The sequence below is a fragment of the Pelodiscus sinensis genome, chromosome 9, assembly GCF_049634645.1.
Source record: "Pelodiscus sinensis isolate JC-2024 chromosome 9, ASM4963464v1, whole genome shotgun sequence".
Taxonomy (NCBI): domain Eukaryota; kingdom Metazoa; phylum Chordata; order Testudines; family Trionychidae; genus Pelodiscus; species Pelodiscus sinensis.
Genome location: NC_134719.1, coordinates 4,179,699 through 4,197,076, shown reverse-complemented (window position 1 = coordinate 4,197,076; position 17,378 = coordinate 4,179,699). Strand labels below are relative to the sequence as shown.

The window sequence follows — 17,378 nt, the reverse complement described above, 5'->3', positions numbered from 1 at the left end:
CTTGGTTTCTGTTATTTTCGCCCACCGAGGATGACCCCCATCCCGAGCTTTCACACTTTCTGTGTGGTCACCTGAGCTGCCAGGACCCTTTCCTAACAAACAGATTCACCCTCCCCCCCACGTGCTGTATTTACCTTCTCCCCACCTGTGCCCTGTTGAAACTAATCGGGATGGTGCACCTAAGGGTATAACCCCACGTCTTTCCCTACCTGAGTGTAGTGGCCGTACAGCCAGTGGCTGGGGGCACCCGGGAAGCTCTCCAAAGCTTTGAGGAGCTGCTGTCTCTTGTGGTAAAGCTGGGTCACTTTCAGCAGCACGCAGATGAGGCAAAGCCCCGGCGCCAGGTACAAAAGCAGAGAGGAAGGGTTTGCTATTTTCTCCAGCACAGAAGCCATGGCCCTGCCTTCTCTGGGGCCCTGACAGGCTCTGAATCTCTCCCTGCACTCACATGCCTTTTGTGTTGTCCGGGGAACCAATGGTGAAAGTGACAGAATTCCCGCCCCCTGCACGCCTCCCGGCTTGTGTAGAAAGCTGAGTGCTGTGTTACCTGCTGGGACTGTACAGCAGGGAGAGAGCTGGGAAAACCTCACCAGCGATTGGCCAGGGTTGGCTTGGCAGAAGACCCAGCTTCTGTAGAGTCCTTTCCTCCTACTTGAGGTGTCTAGCAGCTTCCTAAGGAAACCTCCCGTTAAGAAGGATAAGGAAAAGTCTTCCCCCATGGGCAGGTTATCCGGGCACTGCAGGATTTCCTGCTCCTTTCCTCACAAGTAGCTGGTGCTGACCAGGGTATTGGGAGAGGAGGATGCTGAGCTGTATGGACCTCTGGCCTGATCCGGTCCATATTCCATCCAGTCCTGTGTTGCATGGTAGAAGGGGTGCAGCCACCCACAAGGCCAGCTAGGTGTTTGTGTGTGTGTGGGGGGGGGGGAATCAGGAGGTTGTCTCCCCATTGAAAACGTGGTTCTGGCCTTCATCACCCCCCCAAGGATTACCCATCTTCCTCTTCAGCACAGGGATTTGGGGGGATGGCCCTTTGGACATCCAAGATCTATTGTAGCAGGGATCTCACCGTAAGGGAGTGGTCCCCTACCAGTGAGCATGCACCCTCTGGGGCATGGAGAAATGCACACTATGGTCCAGGCCAGCCCCCACTGGGCACGGGGAGGGAACACCACCCAGTCCTTCTCTGCTCCCAGCTCCACTCCAGACAAAGCGCCGACTGCAGCTCTGCTTCTGTCCCTGAGCACGGTCCTTCCCCAACTGCAGCTCCCTTCCCTGTTCCTGACTGCGGCTCCAGCCCTCGGCTCCCAGCCCTGGCTCTCGACTGTGGCTCCAGGGTGGGAGTGGGGGGCAAGGAACAGGTGGGGGAGGTGTGGCCAAAAACATTTGGTGACCCCTACCCTAGGTGAACATCTCTGGTGCTGTATTGTCCTCTGGATGTGTGTAGGTGAGCTCAGAGCCGCTACACTCGACCCTTTTAATGACACTAATCACAATTCAAATTCAGGAGCACAACCAGCACTGCACTAGGAACTGTACATAACAAAAGAAGAGACAACCCCTTCCCCGAAGTGCTTATAATGTCAGTAGACAAGGCAGACCAATGGTGGGAGAGCAATAGCATTAACATGTCCGGTTACAGCCAAAACACTCAGTCCCAACAATATCAAGTGACTTGCCCAAGGTCACAGGCAGCTGTGGCAGAAATAGGAACGGAACCCAGGCCTGCTGAGATCTGGGGAAGTGTTGGAAGCGTAAGGCTCTCCTTTATCCCCTAGAAAATTGAGGGTGTGTCCTATACCTGCAGCTGGGCTGTGCCGGCTGACATGCTCATGGGGCTCAGGTTATGGGGCTGGTTAATTGCTGTGAAGCTGGGCAGATGGTGCACCACAAGGCATCCCCACTGAGAGCAATTGACGTGTGTGCTCTGATGGTGGTGGAAAGAGTCACAGTGATGGGCTAGGAGGCATCTCCCTGGAATGTGAGCACTTCCTGCGACAACCTCACCACCATAATAACATACGAACGGCCAGACTGGATCAGACTAAAGGTCCATCTAGCCCAGTGTCCTGTCTCCTGACAGTGGCCAGTGCCAGATTCCCCAGAGGGAATGAACAGAACAGGGACTCATCCGGTGATCCCTTTCCTGTCGCCTTGTAGGAGAGCCTGAATGGCCCTCCCTTGACCAGAACAATGTCTGCTATGCTAGGCCTCGTCCTTATCCAAAGTATGGATCTCTAACAAACTGCCCTAGGCCTGATTCAAATCTGGCCACACGTATATGCACGCACACAGGCCAGGCCAAAAAGGGCAGGAGGAAATCAGGAGTGCTCGCCCAATTATGCATAACTTGTACAGGACAGTGAGACCAGGCCAAAAAGACCAAAAACAACCTGGTACTAGGACATCCCATTTTTTGATAAGAGAAAAACTCCAGAGACAGATGAAAACTATTAATGAAGCGTGTTTGCAATATTTTTGGCACAGTAAAATGTATCCTAGATATTGGCATAATAGGTACCTTATGCAAAATGTAATTAATTGGTAGATATTACTAAACCGACCAAGTCTCATGTAAATATAGGGGTAGAAGATCTAATCAGTGGCAGGGATTGGGTAAGGTGTCCCCACTGTGTTACTCACTGCAACAAGAAGGTGAACCAGTTACTACTGCCCAGTGCATTGTGGACACCTCTGCGTGTGGGGAAAGAAAGAGGCCATGACCTCCCATCTGACAATCGTAAGGGTAACAGCATCGGAACTGTGTGTGTGTGTGATTCATAGGAGTAAGTACAGGCAGTCCCCGGGTTACGTACAAGATAGGGACTGTAGGTTTGTTCTTAAGTTGAATCTGTATGTAAGTCGGAACTGGTACATATTGTAGGGGAAACTCTAGCCAAACATTTCTCCAGAGCTCAGTTTTATTCTCCCACACCTCACTTCCCTCAGTCCTTTATTCTCAAGCTGAGGTGTCTGCTGAGAAAAGCCGCTCCGCGTCTCCCTGGTCTACTCGGGGGGGGGGGGGCGCTAGCTTCGCGTCTCCCTGGTCTGCTGGGGGGGCGCTAGCTTCGCGTCTCCCTGGTCTGCTGGGGGGGCGCTAGCTTCGCGTCTCCCTGGTCTGCTGGGGGGAAGCAGCTAGTTCGGGATTGCCTCACCCCATTTGTAAGTAGGGATCCGATGTAAGTTGGATCCATGTAACCCGGGGACTGCCTGTATATGTATGTTCATATTGTTATAATTAAGCACCTTGTGTATTGTCCTAGGTAAAGGTGTTGTATTGTCTGTGCTACCTATCCCTTGTATTGAAATTGATCGGTGTCACTTTGCATGGCTTTCCTTTACTATTCTGTGCACAGTAAAGTTAACGAGTTTATCTGAGGTGTTTTTACTGGTTCCTCTCGTATCTAAAAACCGAACCACACAACATTTGGCGTCGTGAACAGGATACGAGGGGACTCAGAGCACCTAGAGCGTAAAGGCATCATGCCATTGTTTAAATGGACACGGGGGTCAAAAGACCAGGATCGGGGACTGTTGCCAGGCTGGCCTCCTGGCAACCCCTGGACTGCTCTTGCCTGATTCCTTGCTCAAAACCACCCACCAATCGGTTGGGATAAGGATGAAGTGCAGGCAATGTGGCAAAAACCTGAGGATCTGGCAGACATGCCGAAGGGAGTGAAAAAGGGGAAAAAGTCTCAGGTTGAATGACCCCCCAATTTCCTGGCTCTTACTAACTGCCCTGGAGACAGGAGATCAGCACATGGATCAGGTTGTTAGTGAAAGAAATAAATTGCACCTCTGATTAGAACAAGCAGAAAACACCACCCAGCTGCTCAGGCAGAGTATGAGAGAAGCACAAACTTTTGCAGACAGGCAGGAGAGGAAGTTAAGTAAACTCCTGGTATCAGCAGGGAGACAGACGACTGAAAAATGTGTTGCTGCCTTTAAGAAAAATAAAGTGGGTAGCACTATGCAGACAGGGTGATTGGGACCCGGAGGACTGGGATGGGAACATCTGGAGTGATGAGGAGGAGGCAGATGAAGTAGATCATGCCTCCCAAACAGATGAGTCCAGGAACAGGATCCTGTAACACCTCATGCTCCCTTGCTCCAGTGGTTAGTATAATGAAAGAACAGGAGACAGATAAAGTTACAAAAACTACCATAACTAGGAATTTCACTGTCCCCGAATTACAGGATTTGCAGCAGTAAATGAGCCGGAAACCAAAGGAGACAGTCTCCAAATGGTTACTCCGTGTATATGATCAGGGGGCGGATAGCATAGCACTGGGGAAGGTTGAGGTGAGGGTCCTGGGTAAACTTTCCCCCGACCCTGTAGTACATCGGGTGTTTAGGGGGTCCCATGGGGAGCTGTGGGCCATGCTATGAAAAGCTGTGCGGGCTAGATACGATTCCATAGAGGTTATGGATGAGCCCAGTCCCAAGTGCGATTCATGGGTCACAGGGGGAGAAGCCCTCTGCGAGATCGCGGTGGGGTAATCCTATTTAGTGATAATGAAAACCTTAAAGATCCTGATGAGGTAGAGGTCACGCCCTTGATGTTCCGCAAGCTTGTAAAAGGGGGTCCCCCAGGGCGCATGCGCCGGCGTCCCAGTCCAGGGACGCCGGTTTCAAAAGCCGGTCGGCCGGGAGCCAGACGGCTTCCTGCCCGGTTGGCGAGGTGGCCGGTGCGGAGAGCGGAGGACGTGGCGGGACTGGCAGGTACTCCATGGCCGGCAGCGGAGGAACCTTGCAGCCGGAGAGGGTAAGTCTCACTCGGCGCCCCGCCGGACCAAGCGCGGCAGGACAGAACCAAAAGGGGCGGAGGAAGTAGCCCAGGACTGGGTCGGAAATCCCCAGGGACCAGTGAGTTGCGGCCGTAGCCCTCCCGGTCGGGCGGTGCATTTAGGACGCCCACCCTTAGGGTCCTGGGCTGGGACCTGGAGAGGGGGTGGGCCCAGGTCCCCCACCACCCCGATCGGTAACCAAAGGACTAATTGGGACAGCTGAACGTGACGAATTGCCCCAATCCTGCGGGGTGGAACGCTACAGGTGCGCTTAATGGGGGCTGGTTGGCGCAGGAGCAAGCTTGGTCGGCATGACAGCAATGTGACCCGACTGGAATGTGGCAAACGAGCTGAGCGAATGGCTGTTTCCTTTCAGAGCAGTCAGGCCAGACTGCCCAGGGCAAAGCATCGTTCCTGCGAACCAGCGGGAGTAGCCAAGACTTGAATGTCTTCAATTTGCAACAGAGTGGCATGGCCTTGCGCAGGGCTAAAGCCAAAATAAGCTACGCAACTTGAGCTACGACAATTGTGTAGCTTACATCGAAATAACTTATTTCGGCTTTTGGCACTGCCTACACAGGGTTAAATGAGGGTTACAGGAGTTGGAGTAAGATGTCCTCCAGCTTGACATTGTTTCAACATTATGTCAAAATACCTGCTTGTAGTGTAGACGCGGCCTATTTTATTTTGGAATAACATTCATTATTCTGAAATAAAGCTGCTGTGTAGATATAGTTCGAGATACTGAGTTACAATCATGGAATCATAGAACTGGAAGGAACCTTGAGAGGTCATCGAGTCCAGTCCCCTGCCCTCACAGCAGGACCAAGAACCATCTAGATCATCCCTGATAGATGTCTATCTAATCTGTTCTTAAATATCTCCAGTGATGGAGATTCCACAACCTCCCTAGGCAACTTATTTCAATGCTTAACCCCCCTGTCAGGAAGTTTTTCCTAATGTCCAATCTAAACCTCCCTTGCTGCAGTTTAAGCCCATTGCTTCTTGTCCTGTCCGCAGAGGCCAAGACAAACAAGTTTTCTCCCTTCTCCTTATAACATTGTTTTAGGTACTTGAAAACCGCTATCATGTCCCTTCTCAGTCTTTTCTTTTCTAAACTAAACAAGCCCAATTCTTTCAGTCTTCCCTCATAACTCATGTTTTCGAGACCTTTCTCATTCTTGTTGCTCTTCTCTGGACCTTCTCCAATTTCTTCACATCTTTCTTGAAATGTGGTGCCCAGAACTGAACACAATACTCCAACTGAAGCCTAACCAGCGCAAAGTAGAGCGGAAGAATGACTTCTCGTGTCTTGCTCACAACACTCCTGTTAATGCCTCCCAGAATCATGTTTGCTTTTTTTGCAACAGCATCACACTGTTGACTCATATTTAGCTTGTGATCCACAATGACCCCTAGATCCCTTTCTGCTGTACTCCTTCCCAGACCGTCACTTCCCATTCTGTATGTGTGAAACGGATTGTTCCTTCCTAAGTGAGGGACTTTGCATTTGTCCTTATTAAACTTCATCCTATTGACCTCAGACCATTTCTCCAGTTTGTCCAGATCATTTTGAATGATGACCCTATCCTCCAAAGCACTTGCAACCCCTCCCACCTTGGTATCATCTGCAAACTTAATAAGGGTACTCTCTATGCCAATATCTAAATCGCTGATGAAGATATTGGACAGAACCAGTCCCATAACAGACCCCTGCGAAACCCCACTTGTTATGCTGACGTGAGCTAAGGAATAGAACTTAAGTCCCATGTCTCAGTCTGAACTCTGGTTTCTCAGCTTTCCTGCATTTCACTCACATGTTTTCAGTTACTGTCCTAGCTGTTTTTTGTGAGTTAGCTATTAAACACAATCCCTCGTGGCATGACACATATTTCTGCTTCCCTCATGACTATCACCAGCAATATGAGGTAAAGGAGAATGAAATATGATAGGACAGAGCGAACCAGGCCACCGTGTGAATCACAAGAGGCTTAGGATCAGTGGAATTCTGCGGAGACCAGAAATATATTATTTGGGTGAAAAGATACAGAATGTGAATAAGGTGCTACTCGGCTGTCAAAATCTGGTCCCATGTCAGTCAAACAATGGTTAGAATTGCTGCTAAGCTTTAATAATGATTTTGTTAGCAGCTAAGCCTTATAGGAAAACCTGTTACTTTCATATTAAGGTTCCATTCTTAGGCCAGGTCTATACTAGACCCGGAAGGTCGGCTTAAGGTATGCACCTCAACAGCTGGAGGTTGATGGGACCAAACACTCCCATTGGCTTCCCTTACTCCTCATGCGGAATAGGAGTAAGGGAAACCGTTGAGGGAAGCTGATGGCACCCATGGTCAGGAAACTGAATGCTGATTGGTGCTGCCATCAGCATTTGATTTAGTGGGTCCTTACTAGACCTGCTAAATTGAATGCCATCAGATGGATTTCTGACATTGCAAGTGAAGATGTGGCCTAAGTTTCTAAGGGTATGTCTACACTACCCCGCTAGTTCGAACTAGCGGGGGTAATGTAGTCATCTGCAGTTGCAAATGAAGCCTGGGATTTGAATTTCCCAGCTTCATTTGCATGAAGCCGGCCGGCGCCATTTTTAAATGCCGGCTAGTTCGGACCCCATGCCGCGCGGCTACACGCGGCATGGACTAGCTAGTTCAGATTAGGCTTCTAATCCGAACTAGCTAGTCCGTGCCGCGTGTAGCCGCGCATGGAACGAGGCGTACAGCTAGTTCGGATTAGAAGCCTAATCTGAACTAGCTAGTCCATGCCGCGTGTAGCCGCGCGGCACGGGGTCCGAACTAGCCGGCATTTAAAAATGGCGCCGGCCGGCTTCATGCAAATGAAGCTGGGAAATTCAAATCCCGGGCTTCATTTGCAACTGCGGATGACTACATTACCCCCGCTAGTTCGAACTAGCGGGGTAGTGTAGACATACCCTAAAGGATTAATAAATGATTGACAGACATAGTGAGCATGTAGCAGAGAGAAGTAGCACGTGTTGGTATAGGGAGTTATGGACACATCAGAAAAAAGGCACAATAGATGGCTATAAGCAACCAATGGATCTCTTAGGGTCAGGGGCGGATATAGGGCAGGGCGAATGGGGTGGCTGTCCCGGGCCCCGCGCTTCAAAAAGCCCCGCGCATGCGCCGTGGCAAAGGGGGGCCCCGCGAAATTATGCTGCCAGGGGCCCCACAAAACGGTCATCTGCCCCTGCTTAGGGTATATCTAAACTGCAAAGTTTTGTCAGAAAATTGCCGTTTTTCCAACAAAACTTGAGGAATATCCACACTGCAATTGCGTTCCTCTGCAAGAAAATCGAAAAAACAGAGGGGGTGTTCTGGCATTAGTAATCCTCATTTGAAAGAGCTCTTTTGCAAAAAGGCATGTGCGGATGGGGAAGAGGGAGTTCTTTGCAAGAAGAGGAAAGAGGAAAAAATACAGGTGCCCTGGGGGCCATTCCATTCATAGCAATCACAGCTTACATGCGAGAGAGCATCCATTCAGTCTGAACGCTCTCTTTCGAAAAAGCAGATCACTTTTTTGATTCACTTTTGCAGTGTGGACACTCTCTTTCGGAGGAAGTTTTTCTAAAAGAAGCTTGCAGTCTAAACGTCACCTTAGAGTCCTCTAGAACAATTGACAAGCTACTTATGAAAACATCAGTTATTTCTAATAATTGAACATTGATAAACCTTAGGGTATGTCTAGACTACAGAGCTTTTCCAAGATCCTGGAGGGATCCTGGAAAAGCTCTGCCACTTCCAAGGAATGCATCCACTTTTCTGGAAAAAAAATGTCGGAAAAGCAGACACATTTTGTCAGTATTCCTATAAATCTCGTTTTACGAGGAAGCAGGATGTTCCAAAAGAGGGTTTTTTTCAGACATTTGGTCCCATGTAGATAGGCCAAATGTCAGAAAAGCCTCTTTCGGAAGTAAATCAGAAAAAATGCAATTTGCATACCACAAATTGCATTTCTTTTTCCGATTTATCTTTATAGTCTAGACACAGCCTTAGTAAAAACAAGTGAGCACTATTCTGTATATTTAGAGCATGTGTTTCTCATTTATTCATCCATCTATCCAAATTCATTCCCATCACCATGCCACAAGAGTGCTGGGAAATAGCCAAAATGAGTTGGTTATGTTCAAAACCACTCCCAATAAATGCATCACTTCTCAAGCAGGGATTTTCCTGCTTGTGTCTGCTCTGACTTGCCCTTTCCTTTAGGGGTATTGACTTTAGCCCCTGATTCTCGTTATGTGTAATCTACAGCAGATTATTTAATTATTTAATCAAGGTTTGTCTTCAATGCCGAGTTACTGCCAAGTTATAACTCGAGTGTTGCCCCCGACTCACATCTTACACTGAAAAAACCCTATAATTTGAGCATAGTGGTGCCTTTCAGCTCAGTAGGCTGGCCTATGGAGGGAGGGGCTACCCCTGTAGGGAACACAATAGTCATATTCCAGGCATATGCCATGAGTCATCATGAGTGTGGGCGAGACTGATTGAAATGGGCCTGCCGGCTGCCTTTTCAGATGGCTCTAAACAGATCTCTTTGTCCACACAATTGCAGGCTTAAATCATTACAGACCCTGGAAATCAAGAGCCAGAACCTGCTTAGCTGGTGCAAACTGCCGTAACTGGTTTAATTCTGTAGCAGTTTCCGTCTTAAAACAAAGGCATTTTCTTTGAATAGACGCTTTTCACTTCACCCTTCCGTAAATCTCCATTTCTGAGACTTCTGTTTTACAGACAATAGCATTCAGTGGAACGATAACATTATCCCTCAGCTCTAAGATGTATTCTAATTTTGGACCCCACAGAGAAGGGAGGTGCGAGAAACAAGGCTTTGTGCTGTGCTTGCTTTATTGTTCTAGCTGAAGACCTGAGCTAACTAGAAAGTGAGGCATAACATGGAAAAGGAGAGAAGACTCAAAGATTTTGATCAGAGGTGGGCAATAAGTTTGTGTGGGGGGGGACTCCAAAATTTTGGAAAGTGGTCAAAGGCCACACTTTTCTGTGAAAGAGATGGGGGTGGGTGTGTCTAGGATAAAAGTTGGGAGCAGGAGGGTGCCCGGGGTAAGGGACTGGGGTGCAGGAGATGGTGTGAGGTCTGAGGGGGAGTTTGGGTGAAGGAGGGGGTTGTGACATGGGTCATAGGATTGGGGTATAAGGTCAGGGTGGGAATATAGGTGCAGGAGAGGATTCTGGCCTGGGGGAGGGGCAGAGTCTGGGAGAGAATTGTGACCTGGGAGAAGGGAAAAAGCGGGTGCAGACTGCAGAGGGTTTGTGTGATGACTTGGGGCAGAGAATGGGGTGCAGGGTCTCGGAGGGTGTTTGGGTGCAGGAGAGGATTATGGGGGTACAGGATCTGGGAGGGGTTTGTGTAGGGACCTAGGGTAGGGGAGAGCAGAGGGTTTGGATTATGACCTGGGGGAGGGAGTTAGGATGTATTTCTGTAAAGGTGTCTTTTTACAGGCTTTCCAAGTTGCTCCCAGTGTATTAGAAAGACCAGTAGAGATGGGTGAATATGGATAAAGCTAGAGGGAAACATAAGAACTAGTCCACATATAATTAAGTGTTGCTAATTCCAGCAAGCCCCCACAACTCTAATATTGCGCCACCAGAATTCTGGACTGCGCGCTCTGTGGGGCTCTCAGGGCTGAGGACCTTTCCCCCCCACCACTCTGATTGGTTATAGAGGAGCCAATAGGAGCAGCAGGAGGTGGTGCCAGAGAGGTAGCCATATTTACTCCTGGCCACAGGGCCTGAGGCAGCCTCAGAGGCCCCTGCTGCACAGGACGGGCCAAGACCCTAGAATATACAGAAATGGTGGAAGTGGAAACCCCCCTGTCATAGCTCAATCCCCCAACCTAACACTTCAAGTATAGATATGGGGGCTGGCTAGCAGAATGAACTCTGTAAGAACCTGTCTCTGTAAGTCCCCAGAGACAAACTTGTCCGGTCTCAGTTTCCCTGAGACCCAAAAGAAAGACGATTGGTTTGCTGCCACCACCAAGTGTAAATAAAAAATATATAAAATAATCCCTTTTCCAGGGAAGAGATCACTTGGAATCCCCTCCCTGAGGCAAAGCTCTCCCTCTACCCCCAACCTCATTTTGCTTAGAGTTGGGAAAACAGAGGGAATCCGCAGAGAACAATGGGGCTCTGCTCCTCCCGGGCAACGTAGGCACATAGGTTTAAGGACACAAAAATCAGCCTATATCGGTTAATTAAAACAAAAAGAAAACACTTTTATTATTAAAACAAGACTACTGTTGCAAGCATAGCAAATGACTAGGTGTTAAAAGCCATGAATTGAAATAGATTCAGGGAGAATCCCTAGGCTGTAATCCTTAGTTACAAAAGAGAAAAACAATTAACCAGCTCAGACATGATTTCCAAACTCCCAAACAAGGAAAACAATAAAATCTGATGGATGACTTAAACTTTTCCCTACTTACACATTTCAAGGAGTCCATTCCTGGGAGAGCCCATCTCTCCTGCTACCTGGGAAAAAACTGCTCTGATCTAAAAAAACAAAGTAAGAGAGAGGAAACAAAACCCCTCTCTCAGTTCAAAATTCCTATCTGCATTTCATTGGCTGAATGCCTGGAGCACCCTCCCTCAGGTGTATCTTCAGAGTTGCTTAACCCTTTCCTTACTCTCCAGGTAAGTCAGACTCTCCTTAGCAGCTCATATTCATCACATGCCCAGATCCCATAGATGCCACTGCATGGGCAGCCAGGGCTTGACCCTGCCTGGGTCACCATCCACCTGAAAGTCAGCCACATAGAGATGGACACCAGCCCAGCAACTTGAGTTCAAGCCCTGATGCCCCAATGAGGGAGAAAGAGCTTTGCAGTGGGGTAGGGGCTTTTACTGCTATCTCCATGTTAATCCTGTGGTCTGACACCCTTAGAGACTAGGCGGCTTGCCAGTGACCCATGTTGGTGAAGGAGGGGAAGAGAGCTAGTGATGGGGTGTTCACCCCACACTGTTACCCTGAAGAATGAGTCTTGGGATATTGCTATACAGACCTGCCTATTGCCCCCTTACTCTTTTCTTCCGGAGGTAAAAGTTCCCAGGGTGGCTAAGGAAACACCAAAAGATATGAACATAACTTTCCCAAGCAATTTGTTGCAAGTAGTCACTTTGCAACAGTTTCCTGACTAATCTTAAATTGCTTGAAAGGTTGCATACATCAAATGCATTACACACATACACACCCTGGGGGGAGGGGGGAATCAAAATTTCCCACAAAATGAAATTTAAAAAATCATATTAATACAATTTTAAAAAATGGTTCTCCGATCATCAATAGTTTTTTGTTCCGACTTTCACTTTTAAATAAAAGGCCAAAAAAAACAACACAAAGTAATTTGGAACTAAACAAAGCTAAACCTGCCAGTGGAGTAGAAAAGCACTGCAAGATTTTTTTCAAAGCAGAATTCTGTCAAAAGCACGAATTTCGGTTGAAATTTTCGCAGTGGGTTCTAGTCAAAACCATGGCTGTGCTTTACCATTGTAGGTGTAGTTTGGCTAAACACTTCTTTGTGGTTAACATAGAAAATATTCAGAGGGATAGCCAAGTTAGTCTGTAACAGGAAAAACTTAAACAACAAATAGTCTGGTAGCACTTTAAAGACTAACAAAACATGTAGATGGTATCATGAGCTTTCATGGGCACAGCCCACTTCTTCAGATGGAAGTCCAGATCCAAGAATGAATTAGGGAAAGGGGGAGAGGAAGAAAAAATATAGAGAAGGAAGGAAAAAAGAGACAGTGAGTAGATAAGCTTCAGAGGGATAGCCGAGTGAGTCTGTAACAGGAAAGACTTAAAAACCAACATATAGTCCAGTAGTACCTTAAAGACTAAATAGTTATAAGAGGCTGATAAGCACTTGGAAAGGAAGATGGCCAACACCAATTCTACACTTAGAAAGGAAGATGAGGGAGTCGGGGTGGGAGGGACGGTGGAGCCACAGCTGTGTATTTTTATTGATAGGGTGACTATCCTGTTTTTAAGGGGACAGTCCCTTATTTAAGCCCTTTTATGGGTTCCCCCCCTTTTTAAAAAAATGGGCAAATTGTCCATATTTTCTATTCCAGTGCTCCCCTGCTGGTCAGACACTGTCAGCGCAGCCACAGCAGCCTCCTCTTTGTGGCTGGCATGTGGATGCAGTGGGCGGTGGCCAGCAGGTGGCGCTCTCAGGCAGGGAGCGGAGGCAGAAAGCCAGGCAGCCAGTAGGAGGAGGGGCAGCCTGTGTGTGACGGAGGGGTGAAGTTTTGGGGGGGAGGGGTGAAGGATTTGTGGCCCCTGCCCCATGTGCACCAAGGAGCAGGGTTTCCCGATGGGGAGGGTGTCTGACAGGCCTTTTAGATTTGGGGCTGAAGTCCCGATCCAGGGACACACACACAGGCTGTCCCAATCCTGAACTCTGCCCCCTCCAAGCCAGGAGAGGTAGAGCTGGAAGCAGGAGAGCTGAGGCCTGCATTCCCAGTGTTCCCTGTTGGGGAGAAGCCTCCAAAGCCCGTGGGCACAGTTGCGGGACTCTCTAGCAAGCCAACAGCCCAGGGAACAGCTCCACTGCTCTTTCTCTCCCTGCCCCCTGGCCATGTTAGAGGCAGGAGCCCGAGCCATGGGGCAGCTGCTCCTCTGGATGTTGCCAGGGTGCTGATGCGGGGGGCTGAAGTGGCTCCTCAGCTCCCAGGCCTGTGCGCTCCCACAGCCGGGAAGAGCTGCAGGGGTGGAGGACCCGGCTCCATGGCTGGCAGAGCCCACAGGGAACAGGGGAACCCCCAGAGGGGAACCCTCCTGGCAAACAGCCTCTAGCTACCCGTTCCCTGCACTCTGAGCTACACCCTGGCTGCTCACAGCCTCTAGCTACCTCATGCCTGCATGCAACCCTTAGTAACCCTCTGCCTGCATGCTAAGCTTCTCCCCTGTCCTCACACAGCCGTCATTCCCCATTCCCTGCACCCTGGGCTACGCTTTCCTGCACAGAGCCCCTCTCTACCACTTGCTTGCATCCTGAGCTACCCACCGTCCACACACAGCCCCTAGGCTCCCCTCCTTACACCCTGAGCTGCTTTCAAATTCCTTCCCTGGAACCTATCATTTGGAGCTGGCTTGAGCCCTGCTAGACCCTGCCCTCCTCTCCTACCCCGTCGAATATAAACTCATGCTATGTCTATGCACAAGGCTGTGCCATACAGCCCTGAGGCCTCCTTCTCCGGCTGGGCCCTAGAGTTTGTATAGAAGGATTGGTGGGGGCCAGAGGGGGGAGGGGAGCTCTGCCCTCAAGCCTTAAACATAAGAACGTAAATGAAAAGAAGCCAGTGTGCATTATTTTGGACACCGTGCTATCGTTTTGCCCATTTTTTATAGGCCAGTCCCTTATTTAAGCCTTCACACCGGTGTCCCGACTTTTTTTTAAAAAAACCAGGCAAATTCTGCTGTATTTTCTGTGCTGGCACATCCTCTGCTGGTCAGTCATGGTCAGCACAGCCACAGCAGCCTCCTATGTGTGGCCAGCAGGAGGCGCTCTCAAACAGGGTGCAGAGGCAGCATGTGTGTGATGGAGGAGTAAAGATGTGGGGGGTGGGGTCAAGAGCTTGTGTCACCCTTCCCCATGTGCACCCCAAAGGGGTAGGGCTACCCGATGGTTTAACCAAAAATACCGATCCCACCCCCGGAAAGAAAAAAAAATCCGGGAAAAAATTCTGTTGAGGAAAAAAAAGGGGGGGTGACCAAAGTTGTTGAGGAAAAAAGTATGGCCCCTTTAAGAAAAGCTTGTGCGGCTTTTTGGCTCTAACAGGCTGCTGGCAGCTGTCCACCACCTTGTCTCCCTGCTCCGGGCCAGACAGCTCCCCTGCGGAACCTGGTAAGCACCCGGGATTTTCGCCACCTGGCTGGGGAAAAAAATCAGAAAGTACCGGACATTTTAGGTGTCTGGTATTTTCTGATATTTTTTACTGGACAGGAGGTGAAAATAGTGGACTGTCCAGGTGAATACCGCACACCTAGCAACCCTTCGGAAGGAGGGGTGGGTGGGGGGGATGCAGACTGAAGTCCCGATCCCTGGAACCTGCTGCAGGGCTGAAATCTTGATTTCCCCTCCCACACTGAATTAACAGCCCCCCCCCCGCCCCCCGGCTGATGCCCAGATCCTTGACTCATAGACTCATAGACTTTAAGGTCAGAAGGGACCATTATGATCATCTAGTCTGACCCCCTGCACCGTGCAGGCCACAGAATCTCGCCCACCCCTCTTAGAATAATCCTCTCACCTATGTCTCAGATATTGAAGCCTTCCAATACTTTGAAGGCCCCAACATGCAGAGAGTCCTTCAGCTGTGATCTGTGCCCAATGCTACAGAGGAAGGCGAAAAACCTCCAGGGCCTCTGCCAATCTACCCTGGAGGAAAATTCCTTCCTGACCCCAAATATGGCGATCAGCTAAACCCTGAGCATGTGGGCAAGACTCACCAGCCAGACACCCAGAAAGTTCCCTATAGCAACTCCTATCATCCCTCCATTGACCTATTTCCAACTGGAAATGAATGGTCAATTAGTTACCAAGATCATGTTATTTCATCCAACCATCCCCTTATCATAGAATCAGAACTGGAAGATACCTCAGAAGGTCGTCAAGTCCAGCCCTCCGCTCTAGGCAGGACCAATCCCATCTAAATCAACCCGGCCAGGGCTTTGTCAAGCCGAGACTTAAACACCTCTAGGGATGGAGACTCCACTACTTCCCTAGGTAACCCATTCCAATGCTTCACTACCCTCCTAGTAAAATAGTTTTTCCTAATATCCAATCTGGACCTCTCCCACCACAACTTGAGACCATTGCTTCTTGTTCTGCCATCTGTCACTACTGAGAACAGCCTCTCTCCATCCTCTTTGGAACCTTCCTTCAGGAAGTTGAAGGCTGCTATCAAGTCCCCCCTCACTCTTCGCTTCTGCAGACTAAACAGACCCAAGTCCCTCAGCCTCTCCTCGTAGGTCATATGCTCCAGACCCCTAATCATTTTGGTTGCCCTCCGCTGGACCCTCTCCAATGCGTCCGCATCCTTTTTGTAGTGGGGGGCCCAGAACTGGACACAGTACTCCAGATGTGGCCTCACCAAAGCCGAATAAAGGGGAATGATGACATCTCTGGATCTGCTGGCAATGCTCCTCTTAATGCATCCTAATATGCCATTAGCTTTCTTGGCTACAAGGGCACACTGTTGACTCATATCTAGCTTCTCATCCACTGTAACCCCCAGGTCCTTTTCTGCAGAACTACTACTTAACTGGTTGGTCCCCAGCCTGTAACTATGCTTGGGATTCTTCCGTCCCAAGTGCAGGACTCTACACTTGTCTTTGTTGAATCTCATGAGATTTCTAGTGGCCCAATCCTCCAATTTGTCCAAGTCACTCTGGACCCTATCTCTGCCCTTAAGCGTATCTACCTCTCCCCCTAGCTTAGTGTCATCTGCAAACTTGCTGAGGGTGCAATCTATCCCCTCATCCAGGTCATTAATAAAGATATTGAACAAAACCGGTCCTAGAACCGAACCTTGGGGCACTCCACTAGAAACTGACCTCCATCCTGACATCGAACCGTTGATCACTACCCGCTGGGCCCGGCCTTCTAGCCATCTTTCTATCCATCTTACCGTCCATTTATCCAATCCGCATTCCCTTAACTTGCTGGCAAGAATATTGTGGGAGACCGTATCAAAAGCCTTGCTAAAGTCAAGGTATATAACATCCACTGACTTTCCCATGTCCACTGAGCCAGTTACCTCATCATAGAAGCTAATCAGATTGGTCAAGCACGACTTGCCCTTTGTGAATCCATGCTGACTATTCCTGATCACTTTCCTCTCATTCAAGTGTCTCAAAATGCCCGGAACAGAGTCCCATGGTCGAAGAAACCAAAGCCCTCTCTGCGACACCACCTGCGCAACCACGCATTTACGTCCTCAATTCGACGATCCCTGCCCAGTCCTTTCCCTTCAACAGGGAGGATGGACGAGAACACCACTTGCGCTCCAAAGTCTTGGATCCTTCTTCCCAGTGCTACATAATCCGCAGCAACCCGCTCAAGGTCATTCTTGGCCGTATCATTCGTTCCTACATGGAGAAGCAGGAAGGGGTAGCGATCTGAAGGTTTGATCAGCTTGCTAAGCCTCTCAGTGACATCCCGAATGCGAGCTCCCGGTAAGCAGCACACCTCTCGAGATTCCAGGTCCGGACGGCAGAGGGATGGCTCAGTCCCTCTTAGGAGGGAGTCCCCGACCACCACCACCCGTCGTTTCCTTTTGGGGGTGGTGGCCGTGGAACCCCCATCCCTAGGACTACGCATCCCATGCCTTTCAGTAGATGGTGCTCCCTTCTGGTTTCTACCTTGTGAGGTCCCTTCCCCTGCTGGGCTGATTCCTCAATCCTGGGCACCACCACCCTTAGATTCCCAGCACCCTCCCAGCACCCAGTCCCCAGCATGCCCCCACCGCCTGCAGGCTGAAACCCTGATCCCCAGCATGCTCCTCCCCCAAAGGTTGAAGCCCCA

The 17,378-nt window shown here is 49.5% G+C and overlaps 3 protein-coding genes across 3 annotated transcripts in view; 1 reads left to right on the top strand and 2 right to left on the bottom strand.

Moving 5' to 3' along the window:
• LOC142818159 (cytochrome P450 4B1-like) overlaps nucleotides 1-395 on the bottom strand; it is a 38,825-nt gene extending 38,430 nt beyond the window's left edge. The window contains exon 1 of the mRNA XM_014575193.3: nucleotides 210-395. Coding sequence (XP_014430679.2) covers nucleotides 210-395 — 186 coding nt within the window. The remainder of the gene's footprint in view (nucleotides 1-209) is intronic.
• Nucleotides 1-17,378, bottom strand: part of LOC102452751 (cytochrome P450 4B1-like) — a 179,226-nt gene that overhangs the window by 66,425 nt on the left and 95,423 nt on the right. The gene's annotated exons all lie outside the window — the stretch shown is intronic.
• LOC102451250 (cytochrome P450 4B1-like) overlaps nucleotides 1-17,378 on the top strand; it is a 96,961-nt gene that overhangs the window by 43,841 nt on the left and 35,742 nt on the right. The window lies entirely within an intron of this gene.